The following is a 25,856-nucleotide window of genomic DNA, read 5'->3' as shown; positions in this document are numbered from 1 at the left end:
CTTGTAAGCATAAATAAATAAATAAATATAGTGCAATTAACAGCATGAGAAGGGGTGATCCTATGCTTTCAAAATATAAATAGTATAAGACAACATTACCTCAATTACAAAAAAAAAGGCATGCATGAGGAAACTGGAAAAGTCTGACCATGAACTGCATATCAGATGTTATGGTATTATTAACTTTATTCAGTGTTGGCAGCTCATAGTACACAAAGGGACCCAGGCCAACAGACACCTTTCTGTTGCATCACACACACCCACACCCACACTTAGATTAGGACAGGGGAGACACACCGTAGAACTTACATGTGCTTTGGCATATGGGCAAACACAGCACCTGGAAAAAAACCCATGTAGAAATGGGAAGACTGCGCAGACTCCATACAATGATTCCAGCTCAGTAATGATTTTTTTCTCCTAATCAATCTTGTAATAAAACAACAAATTGAATGAAATGTTATTTGAGGACCTGCTGTAGAAGCCTACAACTATGAAATTCTTCCAATTATATATACATATATCTTCAATAGTTAAAAAATCCAATTAGAAATTTCATTTTATATCTTCACTGTTATCCACCCCTCAGTTTCCTCTATTTCATATTGCCTTCATGCTTAACTAAAGAAGAAATAAAAAGAGGATGACGTTCTCAGAAGATTGAAAGCCTATCAGATAGCATAGCTTCTGACCAGGTACAAATCTTCTACTGGCAAAAATTTTCATTCATTATATTGTTTTTCCTTATTTAGGCATAATCTCAGAGAGGAAAAAGTAATACTTCAGTTGTAAAATACTATGTCCTGCTTAAATAAGGAAAAGTTAAAAAATTACAAAATATTATACTCTAGTATAGAGGGGAAAAAAAGCTATTAGTCTCAAAGATTATACCAAATAAGGGAAAACTACCCACATTTTCCCAAACAGATTAAAATTCTTATTGTTTGAAAAGGTAAAATTATGAATGTTTAGGGAACAAGTGTTTATGTAAACATACAATCAGTTGGAGTGGGTTGATAAATAACCAATTACTTAAATGGGATGCTGATGCATTTACCTTTTAAAGTGGCAAAAACTGAAATCTATGTTAAAAGTAACAAATTTCTAAGTTCTCTGTCAAAGAACGGAAGAACCAATAATTAATAAAGACAAGTGTTCAGATTTATTTGGAAATTCACAGTTTCTAATGGCACTACAGCTTTGTAGTTACATATTGAAAGTCATCTTTTCACAACACTGGATGCCGCACACAGATGGTGTAACTTTCTGCTCTACCTCCTCTCTGGACCTCTTTCAGTGGGTTCCCATACAGTCAGGTCCTCTTGCTCTGAATGGCTAATGTACAGACTGGAAAAAATTTTAAATCATCTAAAACATACTGTTAACCTAAAGCAGCAACTTAAACACAAAGGCTTTAAATAAGTCACATTACAAACAATACCCTGGAAAGGTATTAGACAGTTTAAAAACAGTCATTACTAAAAGTGCTCAATAAGTTATAACTTAAATCTTACAACACAAAATGATCAATTCTCCCTTTCAAAAAGAAGCTTTCCACTTCCACTCACTACTGTACAAACACATAGTAAGAAATAATTTTATTCAAATGGTTGCTGCCAATTATTTTTAAAGAAAAACTAGGACCAAAAAAAAAGGACACATTGACATGACACATATATACCTCTGCACATTTGTAGCCAATGCAAAGCAAGTAATAAGAATCCCTTTAAACTTGTCCAAATAGACAAGGTTCGACAAACTCACTAGCTGGTTCTGTGCATATGCACGTAGGCAGTGATTATATTTTATGAGATTTGAACTCACGTGACAAGCCTTCAAATTTTCTATTTCTAGAATCAGAAAATGATGATTTTAAAGTTTGGAAGGATTAGTGCATTACTGTGATGTTTAAAATGTAATGTAGTTAAAGAAAAACTTTGTAAGTGGTGAAATGTACTTAACAGATACATTTCAAAGATATTTATTTGCAAATACTAATCTTTTGTAAGAAAATATCACTTCCCCCCCCCGTCAATGACTAAAGAAAACTGTGAATAAAATCAAATGAAAATAATATTAACAGTACATCATTTACCTACACAAATAGACTTAAATTCCAGCAAGAGTTTGTTTCAAGTGAGTTTGCTAAACAGAGGTCTAGTTAGACAAGTCTTCAGGATCTTTTCATTGTGTGACCCACATTACTGAACTTCAGGCGCAGAGCACCTTAAAGCCTTGTAGTGTTTGCAGCTTCAAAAAACTAATAAAGTTATAAAAGAAATCAAATGACAGAAAAACATTTCCCTCCTCTTCCAGTGGCATTATAAATAGACAAAAGGCACATAAATATGGGAAGGTGCAAGAAATAGGAACAAAGCTAAAGGAAGAGGTTTAGACTTTCATTCCTATCCCACCCAAGGAACTGGGTTTCCAAATTACTTCTGTCCCAGTAATTAATCTGTGAAAAAAAAAAAAAAATCTTTACAAAATGTCTACCAGTGTCCTTGTAGGAAGTGATCAGTCTTATAAAATTGCAGATCATTCACCAAGATTGACACAATCCCACCTACTTTCCAAAATGGCAGAAACCATAATTTCTGAATACTTCTCTCATTAATATTTTCTTCTTCCCTCAAATCCTTCAAATACCACAGACTGTTCTTTAAAGAACAAAAAAAAAAAAGGTCTCCAGTATGAAAAGTGTGATTAATTTTAGATATGTCCCGAGACTGCTGTAACACCAAATGTTCCCACGGTGATCTCTTTGTTTCCTTTGATTATGTCATGCAGGCTCGGTAACGATCCTGACTTAGTCTGTATTAGAGTTTTTATCAATTTTCCTTGGTCTTGGACTTTTGAACGCCTTCGTTTTAAAGCCCTTTTCTCAGTTTTTGTCTTTTGGGACTGTCCATTGCACAGACTTGTGCATGCTGAAATGCCACAAAAATAAGACTCTTCTGACTGTGATGAAGTTTCTGAACTCCCTTCAGATGGAGGACCTTTATAAGAAGAGTGATAAACTTCTCCCATATTAGAAAAATCTCTCTGATTTGTAAAGGGCTTCTTTCCTTTTATGTCTCCATTGGCTATCGGGTGCAATGGATCTGCAGGCTTTATGGTCTCAATTTTTTCAGTTTTGTATTTGCAGCGTTTCTTCTGTAAGACAAGTAAAAGGACAGGTGGGAGTCAGACCTCTAACAGGCACCTAATTAAATAAACATTTAGAGATGGAGGCAAGTGCAACCTCTGGTGAAAAGCAAGACAGTCTTATAAATAACATTTAGATACTATTACATCTACATACATACCATCATTACCTATCTTTCTATTTTTAAACCAGTCAGAAGTTACTTTTCTGATACCTCTGATTATAGATTTAATGATGATAACTTTTGGTAAAGTGTTTAACTAACATCTGAATACCTGTTATGAGCCAGATATTATTCTAGTTGCTTTTATGTATATCTTATTTACTAATCCTAACAGGTATTTCAGACCTAATTCCTAACAAGGTTCTAACAAGGTTCAGTCAGAGTTTTGTTTCCCTGTGCCAGCTACAATGTGGAGAGTAGACAAATTGGGATTTAAGTCTTGGCTATTTGGTTATAAAGACCAATTATTTCACTTGCACACAATTACCACTAATCAGAACAAGTAAAACTTGGAAATGCAAAATGGAAAAAGGACATACATTTTAGTTAAAAAAGCTAAGGTATATTTAAGCTTAGATGTCTATCATTTAAGGAAGTTACAAACTCCCTTGAGTTTCTGTTTTCTCATCTGCAGGTTGCTGTGAGGATTGTAGGACTAGCACACACACGTTATTCAATAAATAATGGCCAGCTACCGGGGACAGGCAAACATTTTGAGGAAAGGGCCAGACAGTAATGTAATGTTTTAGGCTTTTCAAGTACATATGTATCTCTTGAATATTCTTTATTTTACAATGTTTTAAAAATGACTCTGAGATGTGCTATAAATACTCAATAAAATACTATGTAGCATTAAAAAAAAGATGAAATCTTCTCTTTTGTGACAACATGGACTGAACCTGAGTGATTAAAGTGAAATGAGAAAGTGAAATCACCAGTTGCATTCATATGTAGAATATAAATAAAAATGTAAAAAATTTACAATCCACAACAAAAATAACTCTTAAGACTGTGAAAATATGGTGGTTTCTGGAGGGAAGGGAAGAAAAGGGAGCAGTAGTCAGGGGTCAGTTTGATAGGGTGAAAGACATGAATTTTGGTAGTGGATAGATAAGGCATAAATACAAATAGAAGTGTAAAGCTGTACTCCTGAAATTTATATAAATACTGTAATACAGTACTAAATCAATAAATTTTTTTATCTTTAAAACTTAGCTTTAGGCCCATACAAAACAAGTCATAACCTACAAAGGACCTATGAGCCACACAGCTTAATGACCCCTGAAAACATTTATATCATTATTGAAGATAAATAAAAGATGTAAGGACCATGCAAAAAATTATTAAACAATGCCACCTATCTCTTCACAACATACCAATACACTTATAAACAAATACATTTTTACCTTTTTTTCTGGAGAAAACTTGAGAGGTTCGACGATGTATAAATCATTTGGGTCTACTATAAGGAAAAAAAAAAGATGAAGATTATATACGTCAGGATTAATCATTATAAAAATATTTTGTGACACTTAGCATTATTTTCTTAATAGAAACAGTGACCATGCACTGTTAACCATGCACTAATATATTTTAAATTAGTAAACCAACAAGGTAGGAGATAGGTATCTTTCCTTATTTGGGCTTGCCCAGTCACCTTCAAGTAACTTCAAGTTTTTACCTAATAGCTAACTATCAGTCAATACAGTGATAACCCGTCTTTTGGGTCTAGCCCTGCCTTCATACCTGCTAAGTAAAATGACATTATCAGGTAAGCTAATATCAATTATCTATCCATCATTTAAGTAATTCCCTAAAAATATAAACTCTACACTAAGTCCAAATGTTTGGTTAACAATGTGCAATGAGAAGTTGTGGCCATGTGTGAAAGTTAGAGAAATGTGTACAACAACGGGACAGAAGAGCCTTTTCTAATTGTTTATAATGATTAACCCATGATCAAAACAATGAATGTCAAAGTCTAAAAATATTTTCAAGGTGTAATGTAAATGATTGAACAATAGGACACTTCTGGACTGCTGAGATTATTAGTTTTAGGTTTCTAAGATTTCATTACTTTAAGCACATTCAAGACATCTCTATGCCACCCCCACCATGACACTTTTAGTCCTGGTTCAATTAGAAGTATACAATTTATGGTCTTATAGAGGTTCAAACAATTACAATTTTTCATATTGTCACAGAAATTTGAGAAGACATCAAATATGTGAATATACCCATAGTCATTTTTATCACATTACTAATCTTATTCAAATTGCTTTAAAAAAAACATGACTGTCTACTGGAAAGAGTTAATTCAGATCAACCTTTCCACTGATAGATTTTTAAAAAAAATTACTGAAAGCACTAAAGAACTGTTAAGTTAGTAAGTAATCCCCAGGCCAACATTGAAAGAAAAATAGGAATTCAGAGTCAAGTGGAATACTCGAGTCATTTTTGCCCTAAAAGCATTTGCCAATGCAAAAAATATGTGCACACAGAATTTCCTTGGTGGCACAGGGGTTAAAGTCTCACTGCTATCAAACTATCACCAGCCAATGTGGCATGAGTTTGCATCACAGCCAGTGACTTAACCCACATGTGCAGGTCTCTCCTGTCTGTCTTGCCTGCTGCCCACCTCAGCAGCGTATTTCAGTTATCTGCCTGTTCTGCACCCCACTCTTTTTCTGGTAAATCATATCACCTCATCCCATACCTGTGGCCTACACCCAGTTTTTCTATGCATAAATAAATAAAATCTTAAAAAAATATATATGTGGCGCAGCGGGTTAAAACACAGCAATGAGAAGCTAAAGCTACCTCAGCATGAGTTTGATTCCCGCTCACCCTCCGAGGTGATCCACATGGTGGACAGACCTCTCCTGACCCACCCGCTGCTCCCCTTAGCAGTGTATTTCGTCAATCTGCCTTTTCTGCTCTCCGCTCTGTCTCTGGTGAAACCTCTCACCGCCCCTGCACCTCTGGCCTATACCCCAGTTCTGTATGGATAAATAAATCTTTAAAAAAAAATTAATTAAAAAATGAGTTAAAGACCTAAAAGTTCCTAAAAAAGAACACAGCAGAAAAACTTCATGACAATTAATTGACAATGAAGGATAACATAACAAGTAGGATAACCTCAAACAAACTTCAAAACTTTGATCAAAGAACACATACACCAGAGTGAAAATGTGACATAGAGAACAGGAGAATATATGTTGCCAATGATACAAGTGATAAGGAGTTAACATTCAGGATATGTACAGAATATCTACAATAAAACAACAAAACAACAAAAAAAAGCAAATAACCAGATTGAAAAGTAGACAAAGTTGTTGACGTTCCCCAAAGATAATTTATAAATGGCCAACAAACAACATAGAAAGATATTCAACATTATGATACATTGGAGAAATGGCTTATATTAAGCATCCTTTACCACAATTTAAAAAAATAACACATGGGGCCCTCCCTGGTGGCGCAGCGGGTTGGAGCACAGCACTGAGAATCTAGGGCCGCTTGCGCATGATTCCGCCTGCCCCGGAGGTGACCACATGGTGTAGCAGACCTCTCCTAACCCGCCTGCTGCTCTCCTCAGCAGTGTACTTCGTCGATCTGCCTGTTCTGTTCCCCACTCTGTCTCTGGTGAAGCCTCTCACCGCCCCTGAGCCTCTGGCCTGTACCCCAGTTTTGTATACACAAATAAATAAATCTTAAAAAAAAAAATAATAGCACATGGTCTCTTCTCATAATATTTAGAACTGAAAATAAGTTAAGTACAGCATGGCTAACCTCTATACAGACTATGATAGATACTATAAGAAGAAATTTAACTCAAATAGAAGAAACAAATAATAGCAGAATCAGAATTAAAGTCAGTCTCCTGTCCACTGTAATTGTAAAAATAAATGAGGATTAAATTGTTTAAAATAGATTAATTCTATTATTATATACAAAAAATTATTTCATTTTCTTTGAAAAGTGACATAAAGAGAACAGATATAGTAAAATAAACATGATAGTTTTCAACTAATTTAAAATAAGATTAGAGAAGTGGAGAATGAAAAAAATTTTTTCCCTAATCATATACATATAGTTCAAATAAGGACTGTTATATATCTACCAGAATGGACAAAAGAGCAACAATACTAAATGTTAATAAGGCTGTGGAACAAATGAAATTCATACATAGTTGACAGGAGGGCTGACAGGTGGAAAACTGAATATCAGGGGTGTGTATTTGTGTGTATAAATATATATATTAAAATATGCCTTATGATCCAGCAATCACATTTCTAGATATATAACGTAAAGAAATGCATCCATATGTTTACCAAATATATGATATAACCTTAAACTGAAAATAATCCAAATATAAATTAATGTGTACAATGGAATACAACATAGGAATGAGAATAAACATATTACACATAATGACATAGTAAATCTCTCAACCAATAGTTAAAATTCTTAATATCCTGGAATAGAATGGGCAGTAACTAAAAGGACACAGAAAGTTTCTGGGCTGGGTAATTTTCTGATTCTTAACATGGGTGTTGGTCACATAGGTGTGTTTTGTTCTTGAAAATGTATCAGTCTTTATATATGATAATTATACTTTTTTGCATATAATGGTTAAATAAAAAATTTCAGTTACAACAAGACATATCAGCCAAAAAAGAAAAGAAAGTAAACAGCAGGAAGGAAGGCTAGATTTACCATGGGCTAAATCTGTAAAACTTAGTGATAACAGTAAAATCAACTGAAGTTCAGGAATGATACTTGAAGATGTGATCTAAAACATGTTGTTTAATTACTAATCCTAAAGTGAGAAAGAAAGAGGGGGAGAGAGAGAAAGAGAAAAAGAAAAAGAGAGAGAGTCTAATGATTGAGAAAACGCTCCTAATTGTAATATACAATTTGGCAATTAACTTGGTTATTTTAATATTGCTATAACAATACATCTCTTAGTAAACACTAATTGTAAAAGTACTGCTATTGCAAAATAGCAATTCAGCACCATCCACTCATTTAAGTATTTATTAAGTGTTAAGACAATGGAAAGCTGTTATAGACACTGGGATATAAAAAAAAGTCCAGATTTTTTAATTATGAAGTGCCTCATAGTTCTAAGCTATAGACAAAAGGGGTCCTACCTGTACAGAAGGGGAGGCAGATAAGCACAGGATGCTACGGGAGGACATTCAGGCTTTCCATATCTGTTGAACTTTCTCAAACATCCCTTTCTAAAAAGAAATACTTCTAAACAGGAGCATGTGCAAACAAAGCTACCAATGGCTAGTTTAATAAACTAAGCACCCGCCCACCCTATGGGCTTTTAGGAACAAAGATAAGTGTGAAAGTGGTAAAGTGGCTTTAACACAGCGCAAACACAAAGATTGCATCTATTATTCTGTTGCAGATGGTCTCAAACACAACACTGACATCATACTTATTTCAGCAGTAAGAAAGATTCATGTCTACACACACACAGTAAGAAAGATTCATGTCTACACACACACACACACACACACACACACACAATCTACCTTCTTTGCCAGTTAGCTGTAGAGACTTCGATCTGATGAGTGGGAATGAAGTTCTCCTTTTCAAATTCATATCATCATAGGAAGAGAAACACCTAACACATTAAGAGAAAAATCAACATTAAGTATAATGAGTAAACAATATATAACTTATTCTACAGTTGGGACTATTGGAAGCTACTGAGAATTTTACATGCCACATAGGACTAATCTCTGAGGTAACATTCCAATTACTGTGAATAAATATGGGGTAGAGGGAAGAATTTTAAGAATTCTGTCTAAAAGGTACAATATCGAAAATACCTATCTCTTTACCTTTAGGATTTCAAAGTAAGCATCTTTTAGACCAAAACATTTCAAGGGTTTTTAATGTACTCAATTAATGTTTTCTCTATTAAATATAGTCAAAAGAACCATCCAAGCCTATAGAACTGCCTCACTAACTCCCATAAATCTTTTAAAATTTTAGTTTCAAGATAATCATATAGTGAAGGAATTAACTCACTCTATTTGTTCAAAAGTTTTCAAAAATACAAAAAGCATTGTAAAAAAAAAAAAGAAAACTGTGAAATACAGTGTTGATATTACCTTTTAGGGCTTGGATACTGATTACTTTTAGGAAGTTTTGAAATAAAATCTCCATCAAATCGAGGGGTATTTCGACAACGCTGCATACAAAGCATCAGTCCCAAGACAACACAGAGAACCAAAGATATGACAAGATAGCTTTGTCGATCTGAGACCTGAGGTGAGAGAGGATTTACATAATAAAAACAATAATAAATTACATTGGTAAAAAATATAGTGGAAGCCAAAATTCAAAGGACAAATCACTTTAAATATTTTTTCAATGTGCTTCAAATATACAGGCCTTATACTCTTTGATACTACACTATTATGCAATGTTTTACTTTTTCCCTAATTCTTACATAGAAAATTTTAAACCTATGGAAAGTTTTAAAAGTGATACATTATAGGGCCTCCCTGGTGGCATAGGAGTACTCTCACCACTGAGTTCCATCCCCAGCCAAGAAGCTAGCAGACCTCTCCTGTCTCGCCAGTGCTCCCCTTAGCAGTGTATTTTAATAGATCTGCCTGTTCTGCTCCCCATTCTGTCTCACACCCCAGGTCTTGTTTGCATAAATAAATAAAAACAAGTCCTTAAAAAAATGTGGTACATTAAACATATTTATACCTTCATATATGTTTACCAGTTGTCAACCTTTACTACTTCCGCTTTGTCTTTCTATTTACATTATTTCCTCCTTAAGGAGAGAAAATAATGCTCTTACCTAGTCTTTCCCATCCTGTGAAACTGAGCCATTAGCTTTAAGTCAAAAACCTATGGCTCACCAATAGCCTCTCATCACCATACAGCCAATCTTTCAACAAGGTTTGTCTCCTTAGCTTTTCAATGTACCTTAAATTCAATCTCCCCATACTGTTTTCCACTTATAAAATCCTCATCCAAACAACTTTCACCTCACCAAACTACTACATTTAATTGCCAGTGGCCTTCTTCTTCACCTCTATAATTCTCCACAGAGCAAGAAATAAGGAGTTTCTTAAAATTAGTGAATGGGATGATCCATGTCACTATACTTTGCAAAGACTAGAACTCATTTCTTACCCTCACGTCTCTCATTCACTGCTCCAGCCATATAGCTTCCTTTCTGCCCTCAAACCTTTTATATTGTGTCTAACTATGGGTCCTTTGCCCTAGATCTGCGAGTAAAAATTCTGGTCTGACCTCAAGCTGTATATGGCTTTTAGCTCTTAATGAGTACTCAGTTTTAATGCTACCTCCTCATAAAAGCCTTCATGATCACCCTAGTGAAAGCAGCAATCCTTATCACACTAATCTATACATACATATTTTACTATCTTGCTGTCCTTCAAAGCACTTATTGTGAGAAGTGATCATATGTATTAACATATGTATTTCTTTTCTCCCACAAAACATAAGGTCTGTGAGGCCTGAAGCTGTTTGCTACTGCATGCCAACCTATATAGCTCATGTGTCACATTCACTGATAGTTAAATAAAAATGTGTTAAATGAATGAAATCTTTGCTTTGTTAAGTAACCTAATAAACATTTTTGAAGTAAAAATGACTTATTGCAAAAAGCCTAAAATGGCTTTGTAGCTGGTTAAGATATAAATTATGAAAGCTGTACCTTCCAATAGATTTTGATATTGTATTTCACAAAATTTAAAGATGTCACATCCCGGTATAATAAAAATTTTGTTCAATTAATATTTTTAGCTACCAAATTTTTAAAAAGGCTGCCTTTATGATAACCTCTGGATATGCACCTGCAAAAACAATTACCTCACGTTTTAATTCTGCTACTGTTGTTGATAAGTTTGAAACAAGCTGTGTCATGTTGGTCAGTTGTGCCTGAAGCAACTGGATGGCTTCAGTCTGACGTTGATCCTACAATAAAGGGAAAAAATCAGTATCGGTTTTCTTTATTCTGCATCTGTTCATTAACTACATTACATTATAAATCCAAGTAAATAACGTGCTAAATGGAATGCTGCCCCATTCATTAATTATTTAATAAAACCAATAAGAGTTTTAAAATTAACTTGGTTGAATTTTGTTACTTAACATAATGTCACATAGTCAATAACCTACAAATGATCATGAAGATCATCAATGCTAGATGCTGGGGGAAGGAATTTGATGTATAAAACTATAACAGAAATGTTTCACTTCTATCCATTTCTGTGATCTGTTGTGGTATTTCCATCCTACTTCATTGTTTTAAAATGTTGAACATGACTCACTAAACTGTTTCCCTTAACATTTGAAAAACACTGATGAATTCTAGAAACTTATAAACATTTACAGGATAAGGTGTTAAAATTTAATAAATTGGTTAATCTCTCTAATCAAGATTTACTTCCAATACTACTAATAGCAAAGATGTTAACATTTAAATCAAAGAGAAAAATACAGAGTAAGGAAAATTAATATAATCAATGAATAAATACTGTAGTCATGTATTAGCATACTTAATACTATTAAGATGTAAATTCTTAAATTGATCTATGAATTCAACACAATCCTAATCAAGGTTCAAATATGTTTTTGTGTGTGCACCCATGATTTCCTCTTTTAGTGGGAGGTTGTTGTGGGTCTAACAGAAACTGAAAACTTAGCTCTCAATCCAGATTGGCCAAACAATTTTGGAAAAGAAGAGCAAAGCCAGAGGAGGATTTACACTACCTTAAAAAAGTTACTACATAGCAATGTCAAGGTACACAAATAAATGAACAGAAAAGAAGCCCAGAAATAGACCAATGGTAAGAATCAATGGATTTTTATGAAAAGGGGAAAGGAAATTCAGTCTAAACAGAGGTCTTTTGAAAAACCAAATATTCTTATTCCCTAATCACGTTCCTCCATTAAAACGTTTAATGAATACTTTTGCAATGCATAAAAAACCTCAAAATGAATTATAAACTATTGTAAAATAAAAACTATAAAATTTCTAGAAGAAAAACATGGAAAAAAGTCTGTATGACTGGGTTAGGCAAATATTTTGCAGAATAAAGAAAAAATGATAAAGCTGGGTGGGCCTCAACAAATTTAAAATGTAGCTTTTAAAAAATGCTTTTTAAAAATGCAAAAACAAAAAAAATGCAAAAACAAAATGCTGGGGAAAAACATCTGCAAATCAAATCTCAAGTTCAAGAAAATGACCTGCACTCAAAATATGTAAATAACTTTCAAACCTTAAGTAAAAAGTGGGAGGGGGAGTAGATGGGAATCATTTTGTATGGAATCACAACTATAATGCTGAGAATTAAAGACTTAGATTAATAGGCAGTGGAACTCAATGAAATCTAAAGCTTTCTCACTTTACCTCACCCCATCCCACACGTCCCTGTATCAATACACCTCTTTTAGACAAGTTCAACACTTTCACTGTGATAACACTATGAAAACATAATAAGCATTACATTTGACAGTGCAAGTATTGAAATCATTCCCTTAAAGTCAGTAGACAGAATGACAACCATTACCAGTCCTATCACATCACTGTACAAATCAAGACAAAATTTAAAAAATAATAAAAACATATAAGAATTTAAAAAGTTGTTTCTTATTTGCAATAACATTGTCTAATTGAAAACCAGAAAAGATCTCAAGGTACATAAAAGTCCAGTGTACCTCAACACACGTGTATCTCAAATGCTGTATAAAAACACGAGATAATTTTCTCTAAAGTATATAATGATGCTAAAAACTAGGTAACTTTCCAAACAAGGTGATATATATATATCAGACTTGGTCATTAGTTACGACAAGAAAAAATAAACTATTAGTAATTAATCCTCTTACCAGAGAGAGCCTACAAAATACAGTGGTAATTTACATAATAAGAAAACAAGACACAAAAATGACCAACCTGCTCCTCTGCTATTCTTGAAGTATTCTGAAGTTTTACTATTGTTTTATTAAAAGCCTTCTGCATTTCTTCCATTTGTTTTCGGTACCTGTGGATTTAAGAATTGATCTAAATTTACATTAATTTCTTATTTATTCATTTATTACTGGAAATACCTCTAATTTTGACATGAGATAAATTCATTTTTCTGAAAATGATTCTTATTGAAACTGTGTGATACAGGTAAAAAGGTTAAAAAAAAGAGCAACCCCTTGAGCACTTTCATGATGCTGGCCTGGTTTCAATCCCTGGCAAGGGAGCTAGCCCACATGGTGAAGCAGACCTCTCCTGTCTCACCAGCTGCTCAAAATACACAGTAGTGTATTTTGGTGACCCACCCACTCTGTCTCTGGTGAGTCCTCACCCTCTGGACCTCTAGAATATACCCCAATTCTTCTATGCAAAATAAATAAAATCTTTTTTTTTTTAAAAAAGAGATATTATTTGAAGTGTCATCTAGACTTCAATGTCACTTCCATGCATCTCATTGCTCTAAAAAATTCATTACCAATTGCTGCTGTTCTCCTAGGGGGCTTTCTGGGGCATTGTTGGGGAGTGGAAAAAGCCAGTATGAGGTTATTGAACATGCACATTAACACAGTCAATAAGTATATGGGCTAGGAAGAAACCCCCTTTAAGACATATAATGACTACCATTGTGACATCTCACCAGTATATCAATTTAAGAAGAAGAAAAGGGCAGCGCAGCAGGTTAAAGCACTGCACTGAGAAGCTTAAGCCACTTCCGCAAGAGTTCGATCCCCGCCTGTCCCGGAAGTGATCCACATGGCGTGGCAGACCTCTCCTGACCCACCCGCTGCTCCCCTTAGCAGTGTACTTCGTTGATCTGCCTGTTCTGCTCCTGACTCTGTCCCTGGTGAGTCCTCTCACCCTCCGCATATCTGCCCTGTACCCCAGTTCTGTATGAATAAATATTTAAAAAAAAAGAAGAAAAGGCAGTATTTTAGAAACTCAAAATACTTAATGTCAAAATGCTGGAGAAGCCCTGAGAACTCTGGCTACTTACAGGGTGAAAAAAAGAGAGCATATGCCTGAAAAATGAAGAATGGTCCCCTAGGGTCTTTATAACAGCATAAATACATTGGTACTGCCTCAGCAGTAAAAGTGTTAGCTAAATTTAAGAAACAGTAGGAAGCAAAAATGGAGTACATGCCCTAATATCAAAGGTGTATCACCACTTAGTATTTCTTAAAAAGAAATTATTCTGTCACTAATTAATATCCAATTAACTTACTTTCTCCTTCCAGCTCTTTTGTGCTTACTGCTTTTATTACATAATTAAATCCTTCCTCTCCTAGTCTACATAATATGTTCTGCTGCTTAACTCACAATACCCAAAAATTGATTGTGCTCATTCATAAGAAAACTGACCTTTGGCTTAGCTCCTCCAGATAGCGACCACTGAGAGACATGTTAACTTCTAAGGCTTTAATACGATTATTAAGTCTCATAAATACTGACTCCTTTTGGTTTGATCCATGTACAAGATTTCCATTAGCATATCCCAGATCTGTAGAATTTTGTAGTTCAGCATAAAAATCTGTAGCTGTCCTCTGTAATCCTCTCAAAAGGGCATCTTCTGGAGATTGTTCCTCTTCTTTTACTTCAGGTAATGTAGAAGAATCCACAACAGGGGTCAAAACTTGCTTTGGTGTATCAGCTATGTTTATTTTGGCTTCCCCATCTTCACTGTCTGGTATAGTAGCTGTATTTAAAGGCGGCACTATTGTTTCAGATAGTTTTGTGATAATTTGCATGGAGTCCATATCTTCTTTTACAACAGTATCCATTACTTCATTAACTTTACTTGTCTCATAGATTACAGTTGGTTTTTCTATAGAACTAAAACTCATGGACTTCTTTTCTGTTTCATTATCAACCTCAACAAAACCCTCTTGGGGAGCCACCTGTGATGGTGTATGACCTGTCTCATAGTTAATAGACTCAGATACTTCTATTTTAGATAATGAATTGATTTGTGGAGTAACATCTAAAAGAAAAGACTGAGAAAGAGTTTGAGGATGGCTTGGTTCAAGTTCAATTGCATCTATAGTGTGATTAGTCAAATCACCTTGGCGCATACTACTTAAGTCATCTAGAACCATACTTTCAGTTTCCTTTTCCTCATTCTTATTGACAAAGTCTTCACTTGGAGGTTGCAATACTGAAACATCTACTGACCCTGCAGGGAGTAGTAATGATGGTTGAAATGACACATGATCATTTCTTTCTTTATTCACAGCAGTTCTGCTGTGTTGCCGATAAAAAGCAACACCAACTGAACACCATTTATATATGTATTCTGGAAAAGTAGAAATACAACAAATTGTTGTCAGTTCACTGCAAAGTATTTGTGTCTCTAACTCAAACCAGGGCAATGACTCATCCTCTTGTTCACCGCTACCCAGGAGGGTCACTGTGGATGGACTTGCATCATCCTCTTCCTCATGAACCAGTTGTACAATGGGACTCTCTTTTGGAGTGTCTGGTGTTGATGCCTCCATGTCATCTCTGTGTTCTTCAGTGGTTACAAACCTAAAAGTACATATCTTAATTACAAATCACTTCAACTAGAAAATCTAAAGTTATTATTATAGATATTTCATACAGAAGACAAAAGGCCAAAAATACAGAAAAATCACAAATTATTTTTGGATGAATAATTCCCCTCAAATCATTTTCATCATAATAAACAGAAATTCTTCAGATAATGGCAACAGAGGTCCATTTGTCAAAAGTTAACTGCTAAATTTCAGCACTATGAAGCTACCTGCAGCCACTGCAGCATGACTTCAATCCCTGGCCAGAGAGGATTCTGTTTCGCCTGCTGCTCCCCTCTGCAGTGTATTTCAGTTGATCTGCCTGTTCTGCTGCTCACTTTGTCTCTGGTGAATCCCCTCACCACCCCACATTTCTGGCCTATACCTGGCTCTTGTATGCATAAATAAATCTTAAAAAACAAAAGAAGTTAACAGATGACTGAAATCACAGTATTTAACAAATCAAACTTGGTTTTTATGATCTGCTTAAGATACTTACTAAAAATACCACATACCCTTTTTTCCCTACAAATATACCTAAAATTTTTACAATCTTCATCATTCTTTACGTCCCACAACTAGAATCAGAATGTTTAACACTTATGAATGTATTTTGTGCTTCAATATCCTATATGAAAAGAGGGCTAGGTTTCTGAAAGATAATTTTTGCAAGGACTATTTAAGGAATTCCAGTATGGCATTAAACACATACATGATTATCTATTTCAGAGAGAAGAAAGTATTTCTCTCTCCCATACCTACTCCCTACACTGTTTTAGGTATTTCAGGCACCCTTTATTGCTTTCTAGGCATAGAGCATTTACCTGATCAATGCTCTCATATTATAGGCCTTTTATATTTGTTCTTAAATCTATACTTACAGTGTGAGATTAATTATTTGCAATAAGGATTCAATGTTGGGAAATATAAAGTAATACATAATAGCAATATGGCAAACATTTGGTTTAAAGGGAAATATATTCCTAGTACCAAGAAACAAAGTACCTTGTTATCAAGTAGTTGTGAAATATCTGCCCTATGATTCAGAGCTTTGTATAGATAATCATTTCACATATAATCCACAAATAGCTTTTTATATACCAGTACAGGTAACTCTCTATTTTACAAAACTCTAATATATAATATAACTTACTCAGGTGCTGTAACAAGACTTGAAACAGGAACTGATTCAGGTATTTTAGATGAAGTTGTAGCAGTGGTATTCTCAGATACACTTTTATTTCCTATTTCAAAAAAGATGTCCATGTTGAGCTTAATTTTAAAATGTTATACCATAAAACACATCAAATAGGTTTACTATTGCAGACTATATTTTATCAGTTCTTTTAGAGACTAATGATTGTAAAAGGTCACAACTACAAGTAATTTCTTTCCCAACTTCTTAATTAATTAAAGTCACATAACTATGAATTTTGTATAATGTAATATGAATAATGTTTTCTAGAAGTAGAGTCATTAAAAAAGTGAGATGAAATAAATAGGCCATTTCAAGTTTGCTCTTAAAAACTAAGTAAATTTTTTAAAATAAAGGAAAGATTGTTTCTTCTTGTGAATACCATTCTTCTTTGGCACTCTTTAAAGGAAAAAAATAAACCTCTTTCTAAATAGAACAACAGAAAAATAAAAGAAAAACATACTTGAAATGTCACTGGGGATCAAAACCACAGTTAAGATATAAGGGGCAAAAATCACTACTTTTACAATAGGAAAGAGTCAAAATACAAAGTCTAAATTTTATATAAACAGGATCTTATAAAAGAGAAGAATCTGTGCAATTTAAATAAGCAGTAAGTAATAAGACAGCCAAGTTCCTTTGGATCAATTATTTCTAAATGAAAAAAGTCAAACTGCTTGAAAATGTAGATTTATTAGTTTTCCTAACCAGAAAGAACCCTGGATCATCAAATATTTCAAAGACCCACAAAATGATTAGGTACCTTCTGTTAGGTCTTCAGTTTTTGCTCCCAGAATATTAGCGGCAATATTCACCATATTTAGAATGGCATCTAAAACAAAATTCAATCAGAGAAAAATACCAATACACCTAAATATTCTCATATAACAATATCAGAAAGTCAAGAAACCATTTGTAATGGTCCTTTTTTTTTTCTTTTCATCCTTTGAACTAAAATTACTTTCTTATTCTTAAATCCAATACAGGACAAAATTTTCAGTCAAAAAGTATAAAGCATAAATCTTAATTTTTATGCTCAGAAGGAACTAAAAATTAAAAGATACTTTAAAAATAAAGCTTCCCCAAACCTTTAAACAAAATGCTGTCTTTGGTATATCATTAATATTCAAATATAATTCAATGGATAGTCTGTACTGTGACAAGGAAGAAATATGTCCAAATTTGTATTTTGCAGAAAAGTTTTTCTATAGTTCTAAAGTTCAAAGAAACAAAAAGATTTTTTCCTAAACCGGTAATAATCGTAGATAACCAAAAAAAAGGACAGCAGGTTTTATTTTCAGTTGTGAACATATATTATCTATTGGTAATATTATTAAATCCCAAATTGATCGTGCCTATAACTGAGTTTATTTGATGAAGTTTAAAACCTTAATCTATATATCTAAAGATGAGGCCCACAAAATAGCAAAAAATAAAAAAAAAAAATGATGCTGGGAACAGGTTTCCCTCCAAGAACATAATTTCAAGGAATTAACTTCAACCCCCAATGTAATTTCTGAAGTTTCACTGAAGTTACTTCATTAGTATGAGTCAATTCTTCTATTAAAATACTAAGATTTGTCAGGGGTTATGTATTAAGCATTGTCATCTATTTATTTCTTAGTCTTATTTCCAAAAAAGTTCCACAGGATTTTTTTTCAACATTCAACAAAAACCTTTGATGTATAAAGTAGGATAAGCCTAAGGAAGACAGGCTAGTACATCAAGAAGGTTGGAAAGGAGCTAAATAAGCATTGTTATCTGGAGCTAATTCTTGTGGGGTAGGGGAGTTTAAAGGCGATATTATTTTGATCTTTAAATAATTATATTCCTATGACTTGAAAGAATTTGTTTCTAATCATTAGTAAAACACACACAAGTTTTATATTTGCCATTTTAAATGTTTATTAAGTCAACCTCACCCGATGACCTGCCAAATTGGTAAGTCAGATCTCCAGGTCTTAAATAGATACCTCAGCACATAATATACAGGAGGGAAACTTAGTAATTTTTTTTTTTTTTTTACACAAACCAAGACCAAGTAGCAAGGAAAACTGTTTTACTTCCTCATAAACCTACTTTTCTTTTTCTTTTTAATGGAGATTCCTGCTGCATCCTGTATCCTTTTTCTTTTCTTTTTATTTATTACAGCATCCATCATTTTTGTACAATGTATGATTTCCTAGTGAAATTTTTACCACCAATTCACCTGTGCATCATCACCATAATCCCTTCTGCTCTTCCCACCCCTCTCTTGGATTCTTTCCCCTCCTCTTCCTGAAGGGATTATGCTCAGCAAAGTAAGAAGAAAAAGAAAAATATTGGAGGGGTCTCATTTACAGGAGGAACATAGAGGAACTGAGTAAAGACTCAGGAAAATAAAAAATTCTAACATAAACTCACTTTTAAATGCCAAACAATATTTCTATTAGTAGAATGTGATTCATTACTCAGCCTGCTGGCTAAAATTGATCAAACCTGACTACTTCACAAGATCCAAATTTGTAACCATTAGTCTTTATGCTTAAATCCCTGTACTTCAAAGGGTCGTTTAACCTCAGTTTTCAAAAATTTTGGTACTCACAAGAAAAGAACACACATATTATTCTGTGTAAAAAAAAGAGGGTTTATTTAGAGCATTAACCTAGGCATTAATACTATTAACCTCAATATTAAAGCTAGTACCTAAAAGGGAAAATCTATACTATCCACTTAAAGATATCATTTCAGAGGAATACTTAATAATAAAAAATTGGGGGAAAACTTTTACTTTTTCAGCCAATCGAACCTACAAAAAATAATTTTGTTCTGTTTATGGGACACTGACAAATATAGTCCTCTTTTTGTCTTTTAAGGTAAGGTAGTATTATGTATATTCTAATCCAAACATTCATATTTTGCATCCAAATATGTATCAGCCTGTCTCATTGATAATCTGTCCACTAATGAAGTCTTCAGGTATGCTACAGCAATAATTTGGCATACAGTGTCAAACTAGATCTCAGTCCCTAATTTCTCTTGGATTAGCAACCTCTTTTATGATTGAGTTGGACAACTATTTCTCCCATCTTATCTTCATGCTATGTCAGTCTCTACCACACCAATTGTTCTTTTTGATAGAGAAAACCAAGCAGCTAAACTTGAAACATGAGATAAACAAAAATAAATACTTTCTGTGTATGCTCACCTTCTCTCTTTTCCTTCTAGGTCTTTATTTTAAAATACATATATACATAGGGCCCTCCCTGGTGGTACAATAAAGCATAACATCGCGAAGTTGTCCACAGCAACTGCAGTGAGTTCACTCCCCAGACAAGGAGGTGACCACATGGTGTGACAGACCTCTCCTTACCAGCCCACTGCTCTTCTCAGCAGTGTATTTCAGTAGATCTACCTGTTCTGCTCTCTACACTGTCACTGGTGAATCCTCTCAGCCCCACACCTCTGGCCTGTACTCCAGTTCTTGTAAAGTAAATCTTTAAAAAAAAAATACTATGAAGAATAAAACAAAAATTCTTTTTTATCTCAAACATATGCATTAAAACCTGGACTTAAACAGGTCTGCCATGTTAATAAAATGAAGGTCTTTAGAAGGAGTACAGGCGGTATGAAGTAGTATCGAAGTAGAGAATGTGTGGAAAATCTTCACAACAAGCACAAAGATAGCAGAGTGATAAAAAGAATTCTTGTTGATCCAAAATTTTGCAGTGCAGTAACACAAACAAAGGAATCGGGTAGGGAGCTGCCAGAACTAGCATATATATGCAAACAACGCTATTCTCTAAGATAGTAATTGCCCCCTTTCTGGTATTTAAGTAAATTATATGGTAGCATGAATAAGTGGTAGATGTGATATTTCACAATCTAGTCCCATCAGAAGTATTGTACTCTGGTGATATATATTTCCTATAACTACTAAATACTCAATATCAAAAGGAAAAAGGAGTTTCTATTAAGATCAAAGTCAAAGAACTCTATTTTGGAGACATCATGCAAACAATGAATATAAATTAGGTTCAAAACTGGCCAATTTCGAGCACATTTAGAAAGCAGGGATGATAATAGTCAAATTCAGCCATTCTATAGTAGTAGACTAGTTCTCTGGCCCAATTTCACTGTGTTATTTGCTCCTTAGTTATACCATTTGGGAGGCAGTAGGTCAGGCTTTCTAGAGAAAGCTTTTATACAGGTATGAAATGCAAAGGTCAGGTCATGATGAAAAATTTCATGATAGCAAAGCCTTATTACTCAGCTCTGATGGCCTCTCTTGATCCAAAAGTTCAAGAGATGAAGATCTTTTTAAAATTCATTTTCCATGCATAGGTTCAGCTGACATCTTTCCATCACTGTCTCATGCAAATTCTTTTTACATTTATAACTGTAAATGAAACGCCCTTTCAGATTTGTAAAAAGAAATGATGTATTACCAAGAAACATACTTCCAGGGAGAAAGAGACAAAAAGTAGTACATAAAAAAGATTCTATATGTAATTAAATAAATAACACAATGACCAGAGAGATGATGTCTGGGAAATGTCTTCCACTGAAATATAGCTTGGCTTTAATGTTGTCAAAGAACTGATCTCATAAAAAGGTAGAAAAAGAAACAGTGGATCATCAACGGGGCTTTCTTTTAACTGTGATGGCATTACTTCCCTACAGTGGCCTCTTCTTTTCAGTAACTACCAAAAGTTAGTCTGGAGCTATTTTTTGATCCCATAAAATAATGATGCCTTTGACAGTTAATTCTGCATCATCAAATATGCAAAAAACAGAATGGTGGCTATTCCATAAAAAAATTTAAAATATAAATTTAAGGACACAACTATTAATATGAAAGTAGAGATAGCAGCATTTTTATACCTAAAAAAAGATATACCATTAGTGAATGAGGTACCTATTATTAATACCATTATCAACTATAGAGCAAAAGATTCTATTTAAAAGGACCTATTATTATCTAAAAGACTAGCAATAGAACAAAATAAAAAATATAATTATGTAACAAAATTAAATGTTGCATATAAGGATTCCCTTTACCCAGGTATTTTTAATGTTATTCTTTCTATTTCTTAAAAAAAATAAACTGAGGGCCCTCTCTGGTGGTGCAGCAGGTTAAAGTGCAGCACTGCAAGTGAGCCACAGCCACTTCAGTTCGAGTTCGATCCCCGGCCCCAGAGGTGACCACATGATGCAGCAGACCTCTCCTGTCTCGCCGGCTGCTCCCCTTGTAGATCTGCCTGTTCTGCTCCCTACTCTGTCTCTGGTAAATCCTCTCACTGCCCCTGCACCTCTGGCCGGTACCCCAGTTCTGTATGCATAAATAAATAAAACCTTAAAAAAAAGTTTAAGATTTGATTATAAAATTCCACAGCTTATTTCAGCCTTAAAAAAAAAGTACAGGCCCTCCCTGGTGGCGCAGCGGGTTAAAGCACAGCACTGAGAATCTAAAGCCGCTTCCGCATGAGTTCGATTCCCGCCTGCCCCGGAGGTGACCACATGGCGCGGCAGACCTCTCCTGACCCGCCCGCTGCTCCCCTCAGCAGTGTACTTCGTCGATCTGCCTGTTCTGCTCCCCACTCTGTCTCTGGTGAAGCCTCTCGCCGCCCCTGAGCCTCTGGCCTGTACCCCAGTTCTGTATGCACAAATAAATAAATCTTTAAAAAAAAAAAAAAAAAAAGTACACTGAAGTTTACTGTCTTCCATGGAAAGGAAGAAGGAAAAAGGGATATAAAAAGGGAAATAACCCTGAACTTCATATACTACAGCTATGCAAAATATTTACCTATATGTGTGTGTGTGTGTGTGTCTATCTATCTATCTATCTATCTATCTATCTATCTATCTATCTATCTATCTATATGTATCTAAAAATTTATAGATGCTGTGCAGAGTAAGGCTAAATTAGGCAATTCAAGTTAACTAAGAGCAACAAGGGAAATGTATAAGCAACTACTTTTCTACTTTATTAAGATTTACCCCTATTAAATTCAATCATTGACTTCAATGAAAAAAAAAATCCTTATGGGAAATTTTATATTTTTTGAGACTACAAATCACAAGCATTCAAATGTACCAGCATATATTACAACAATAAAAATAAAGTACGGTTGGTAAAAATCTTTCCAGGAGCCTCCACAGCAAGCCTTCCACTAAGTTATACTAGGTTGGAGGGCATTCCTGGTGGAGCAGGAGCTAAATACACAGTGCTATTCAGCACTGCAGCATGCGTCAGATCCCCTTAGATTCCCTGGCCAGGAAGCTAAACGCATGGCACAGCAGACTTCTGTCTTGCCCTCAGCAGTGTATTTCAGTAAATCCATTTGTTCTGCTCTCCACTCTGCTGGTGAATTTCTCTCACTTCCTGCACACCTCTGGCCCACAACCCAGTTCTAATATACAAAAATAAATAAATCCTTAAAAAATACAAACAAAAAAGCAAATATTAGATTGGAATATAAAGAAGTAAAACAACTAGCATCTTAATGATTGTTTCTTTAGTTTACTAAGAGTATATTATTATTACTATTCTTACTGTTGCTTGGGGATCATTACTATACTAATTACCTCTTTTGGTAAATTCAATAGGAAAATGATCATATCTGTAAAGAATTCTCCTTTCCTACAATTTCACTGATGCATACCAATCCTCTATATCCTTTTCCATATAATATGAGGCACCTAGATGTTCTTACTCATGTGAGCTAGGAGCGCTTTAATAATTCTGTCTTCAAGCAAACAGTAGCACTTTCTTTACTCTAAGACATTTGCCTAAAAATAAGTACTTCACTAGAACAAAAGAACCAACTTATGCAGCATTTCTTCCTTTTTTCTTTGTTTTTTTTCATCCACCCTTCCTATTATATTTTTATAGAAATAGTCTTCAAAACCAGTATTTTTCATTTCTATTCAAAGTTCAACCTTGGTAATAGGAACCTCCCCAAACTATATCACAACAGATGACCACACATGTCAGGGGGAAAAAGTTGAGGAACACTCTAATAGACTAGGAAAACTCTGAAATACTTACTTGTAGCAGATCCAAGGAGATTTTTTGAGGATTTATCCTCCCCAGTATTATAGTCCAGTGGATAGTCTATTTCAAGAGAAAATGAAGGTGATTAGGCTACAAACTAAATATAATCAAATACATAAAAGCTCAAGTTATGGTTTGTCAAGGTTAACTGACATTCAAAATAAATTTCATAACAAATTCATTATATTACTACAACATGTTAAAAAAAGAGAGATTGAACATCATTTTTCAAGCAAACAGATATAAACCCAGGAAAGTAACTTCATCAAAATTTTAATTGTATCACAAGATTTTCATTCAAGTTTTCAAGGTATTTTACTTAAAATAAGGATTTGAAAAATTTGAAATAGAGGGCATTATAAGACCTTTTCCTACCCCATCAGGCTCTAAAGAATTTCTGAAAAGCTCAGGCTTCACTGAGCTTGGCTCTTAGCTCATGGTAATCAAAGGATGTAGTACTCAATTCTATTACTTCAATTCTGTTAAAGGTATAATAGACATTTTAGACCTCATATGAAAACATAATCATAATTCATAATACTAATTTATGGATGGGAGTTCCAGTTATGAACTGATTAACATGCTTGGAAAACAACTTGATTAGAAAAATCATTTTAACAAGTAGTTTTAAGGAAAACTTGAATAGGGTTAAAAACTATGAAAAAAAAATATAAACACAACCATTTAACAAATAAGTTTCTAAAAATAATTTGTACTTACTACTCATTACTATCATATTTTAAAAAGCAAAAATTATATATACATAATAGTCATCTGTGCTAAAGTCACTTACCATAGTCCTCATCAAACAGTTCTTGGCGTTCTGACTGATACTGGGAATCAGCAATCTCTTCATATTCTTCCACCATGCTAGTGCCAAATACCCTATTAAAAGCAATGTCACTGAGACTTTTTTATAAAACAATTAAACTCATCTCCCCACAAAAATAATGACAAAATTCATTAGCTTTGGTCATGTTTTGAGGGCCACTAGCTTTCAGACTCCAAAATCATAACTGTTCTTTATACTGCAGCTCAGTTTCCATTACATGTAAACTTAATCTATTTAATTAAAAATTAAATTCAAATTTAAATTTTAATTTATATTTAAAAATATGACCAAGGTTTGATATCAGCCTAAAATGTTTCTACATATAATTTTTCTTAACAAAAAAAACCTGACATTTTTCTAAAAAAATGTCTGTAGTTTCACATAATAGAAATTATTTCTTCACATTTTATATACTGGGATTTTACTGTATATATTTTTTAAAAACTCTGTAAATAGAGCTTGTTCTATATTACCTTATGAGGCTTAATGGACAAAAGTGCTCTGATCCAAAATGTGATACCAACTCCACCTAGAGAATAAAAGCACATGAAATGGGAAGCCAGCAACTATGCATTTGAGATTACCTAGCAATTTCCTGTTTCTTTCACTGCAACATTTCTAAAAATAAAGTCCTCATTCCCCCCCCAATCAATACTTGTAATGTTTTGCCTTTTTTTTTGCCATGCAGTAGTATGCCATGCCTTATTACTCAATATTGCAAAAGAGAAGGTTGCTAACCTTTATGTACTTGATGAACATCTGAAGCAAGAGAAAGGAAAAGAAAAAGAAATCAGTTTCAAAGTCTGGATAACATGCCTTAAGCAACATTTAACATTTGTAAATTATATTGTATAATTAAAGTATAGAAAGCAATGTACAGTGATGGATAATATTGTAGTACTCTTGTTTCTTTGCAGAAATCAAACCAATGATTTAAATTTTTACCATCACAACTAGAAAGTAGAGCATAAAAGTAATGGAATAAATTGACTTTTAAAACTAGCAAGTTAAAAATACTTAAAAACCACTGCTGTTGTTTTATCTGTTAAATATGATACATATCTATAAAATTTA

At 33.9% G+C, this 25,856-nt stretch overlaps 1 protein-coding gene across 3 annotated transcripts in view; it reads right to left on the bottom strand.

The window, feature by feature from the left end:
• Positions 1-1,139: 1,139 nt before the first annotated feature.
• The window catches only part of SUCO (SUN domain containing ossification factor), a 62,317-nt gene continuing 37,600 nt past the window's right edge, over positions 1,140-25,856 (bottom strand). For 2 of the 3 annotated variants that reach the window (XM_012729170.1, XM_012729171.1), the window contains 13 exons: positions 25,521-25,541; positions 25,256-25,311; positions 24,744-24,835; positions 23,945-24,010; positions 17,678-17,746; positions 16,873-16,963; positions 14,551-15,714; positions 13,120-13,207; positions 11,031-11,135; positions 9,287-9,441; positions 8,702-8,793; positions 4,559-4,614; positions 1,156-3,156 (listed from right to left, as the gene is read on the bottom strand). In XM_012729170.1, the coding sequence (XP_012584624.1) occupies positions 2,713-3,156; positions 4,559-4,614; positions 8,702-8,793; positions 9,287-9,441; positions 11,031-11,135; positions 13,120-13,207; positions 14,551-15,714; positions 16,873-16,963; positions 17,678-17,746; positions 23,945-24,010; positions 24,744-24,835; positions 25,256-25,311; positions 25,521-25,541 (2,499 nt within the window). In that variant the 3' untranslated portion in view covers positions 1,156-2,712. Of the gene's footprint in view, positions 3,157-4,558; positions 4,615-8,701; positions 8,794-9,286; positions 9,442-11,030; positions 11,136-13,119; positions 13,208-14,550; positions 15,715-16,872; positions 16,964-17,677; positions 17,747-23,944; positions 24,011-24,743; positions 24,836-25,255; positions 25,312-25,520; positions 25,542-25,856 lie in introns of all 3 variants that reach the window. The other variant, XM_004688486.2, reaches the window with a different exon arrangement.

This window comes from Condylura cristata, unplaced genomic scaffold (genome assembly GCF_000260355.1).
Source record: "Condylura cristata isolate star-nosed mole 26May11 unplaced genomic scaffold, ConCri1.0 scaffold00024, whole genome shotgun sequence".
Lineage (NCBI taxonomy): Eukaryota > Metazoa > Chordata > Mammalia > Eulipotyphla > Talpidae > Condylura > Condylura cristata.
The sequence above is the reverse complement of the archived record's forward strand: the minus strand, read 5'-3'. Positions and strand labels throughout refer to the sequence as shown.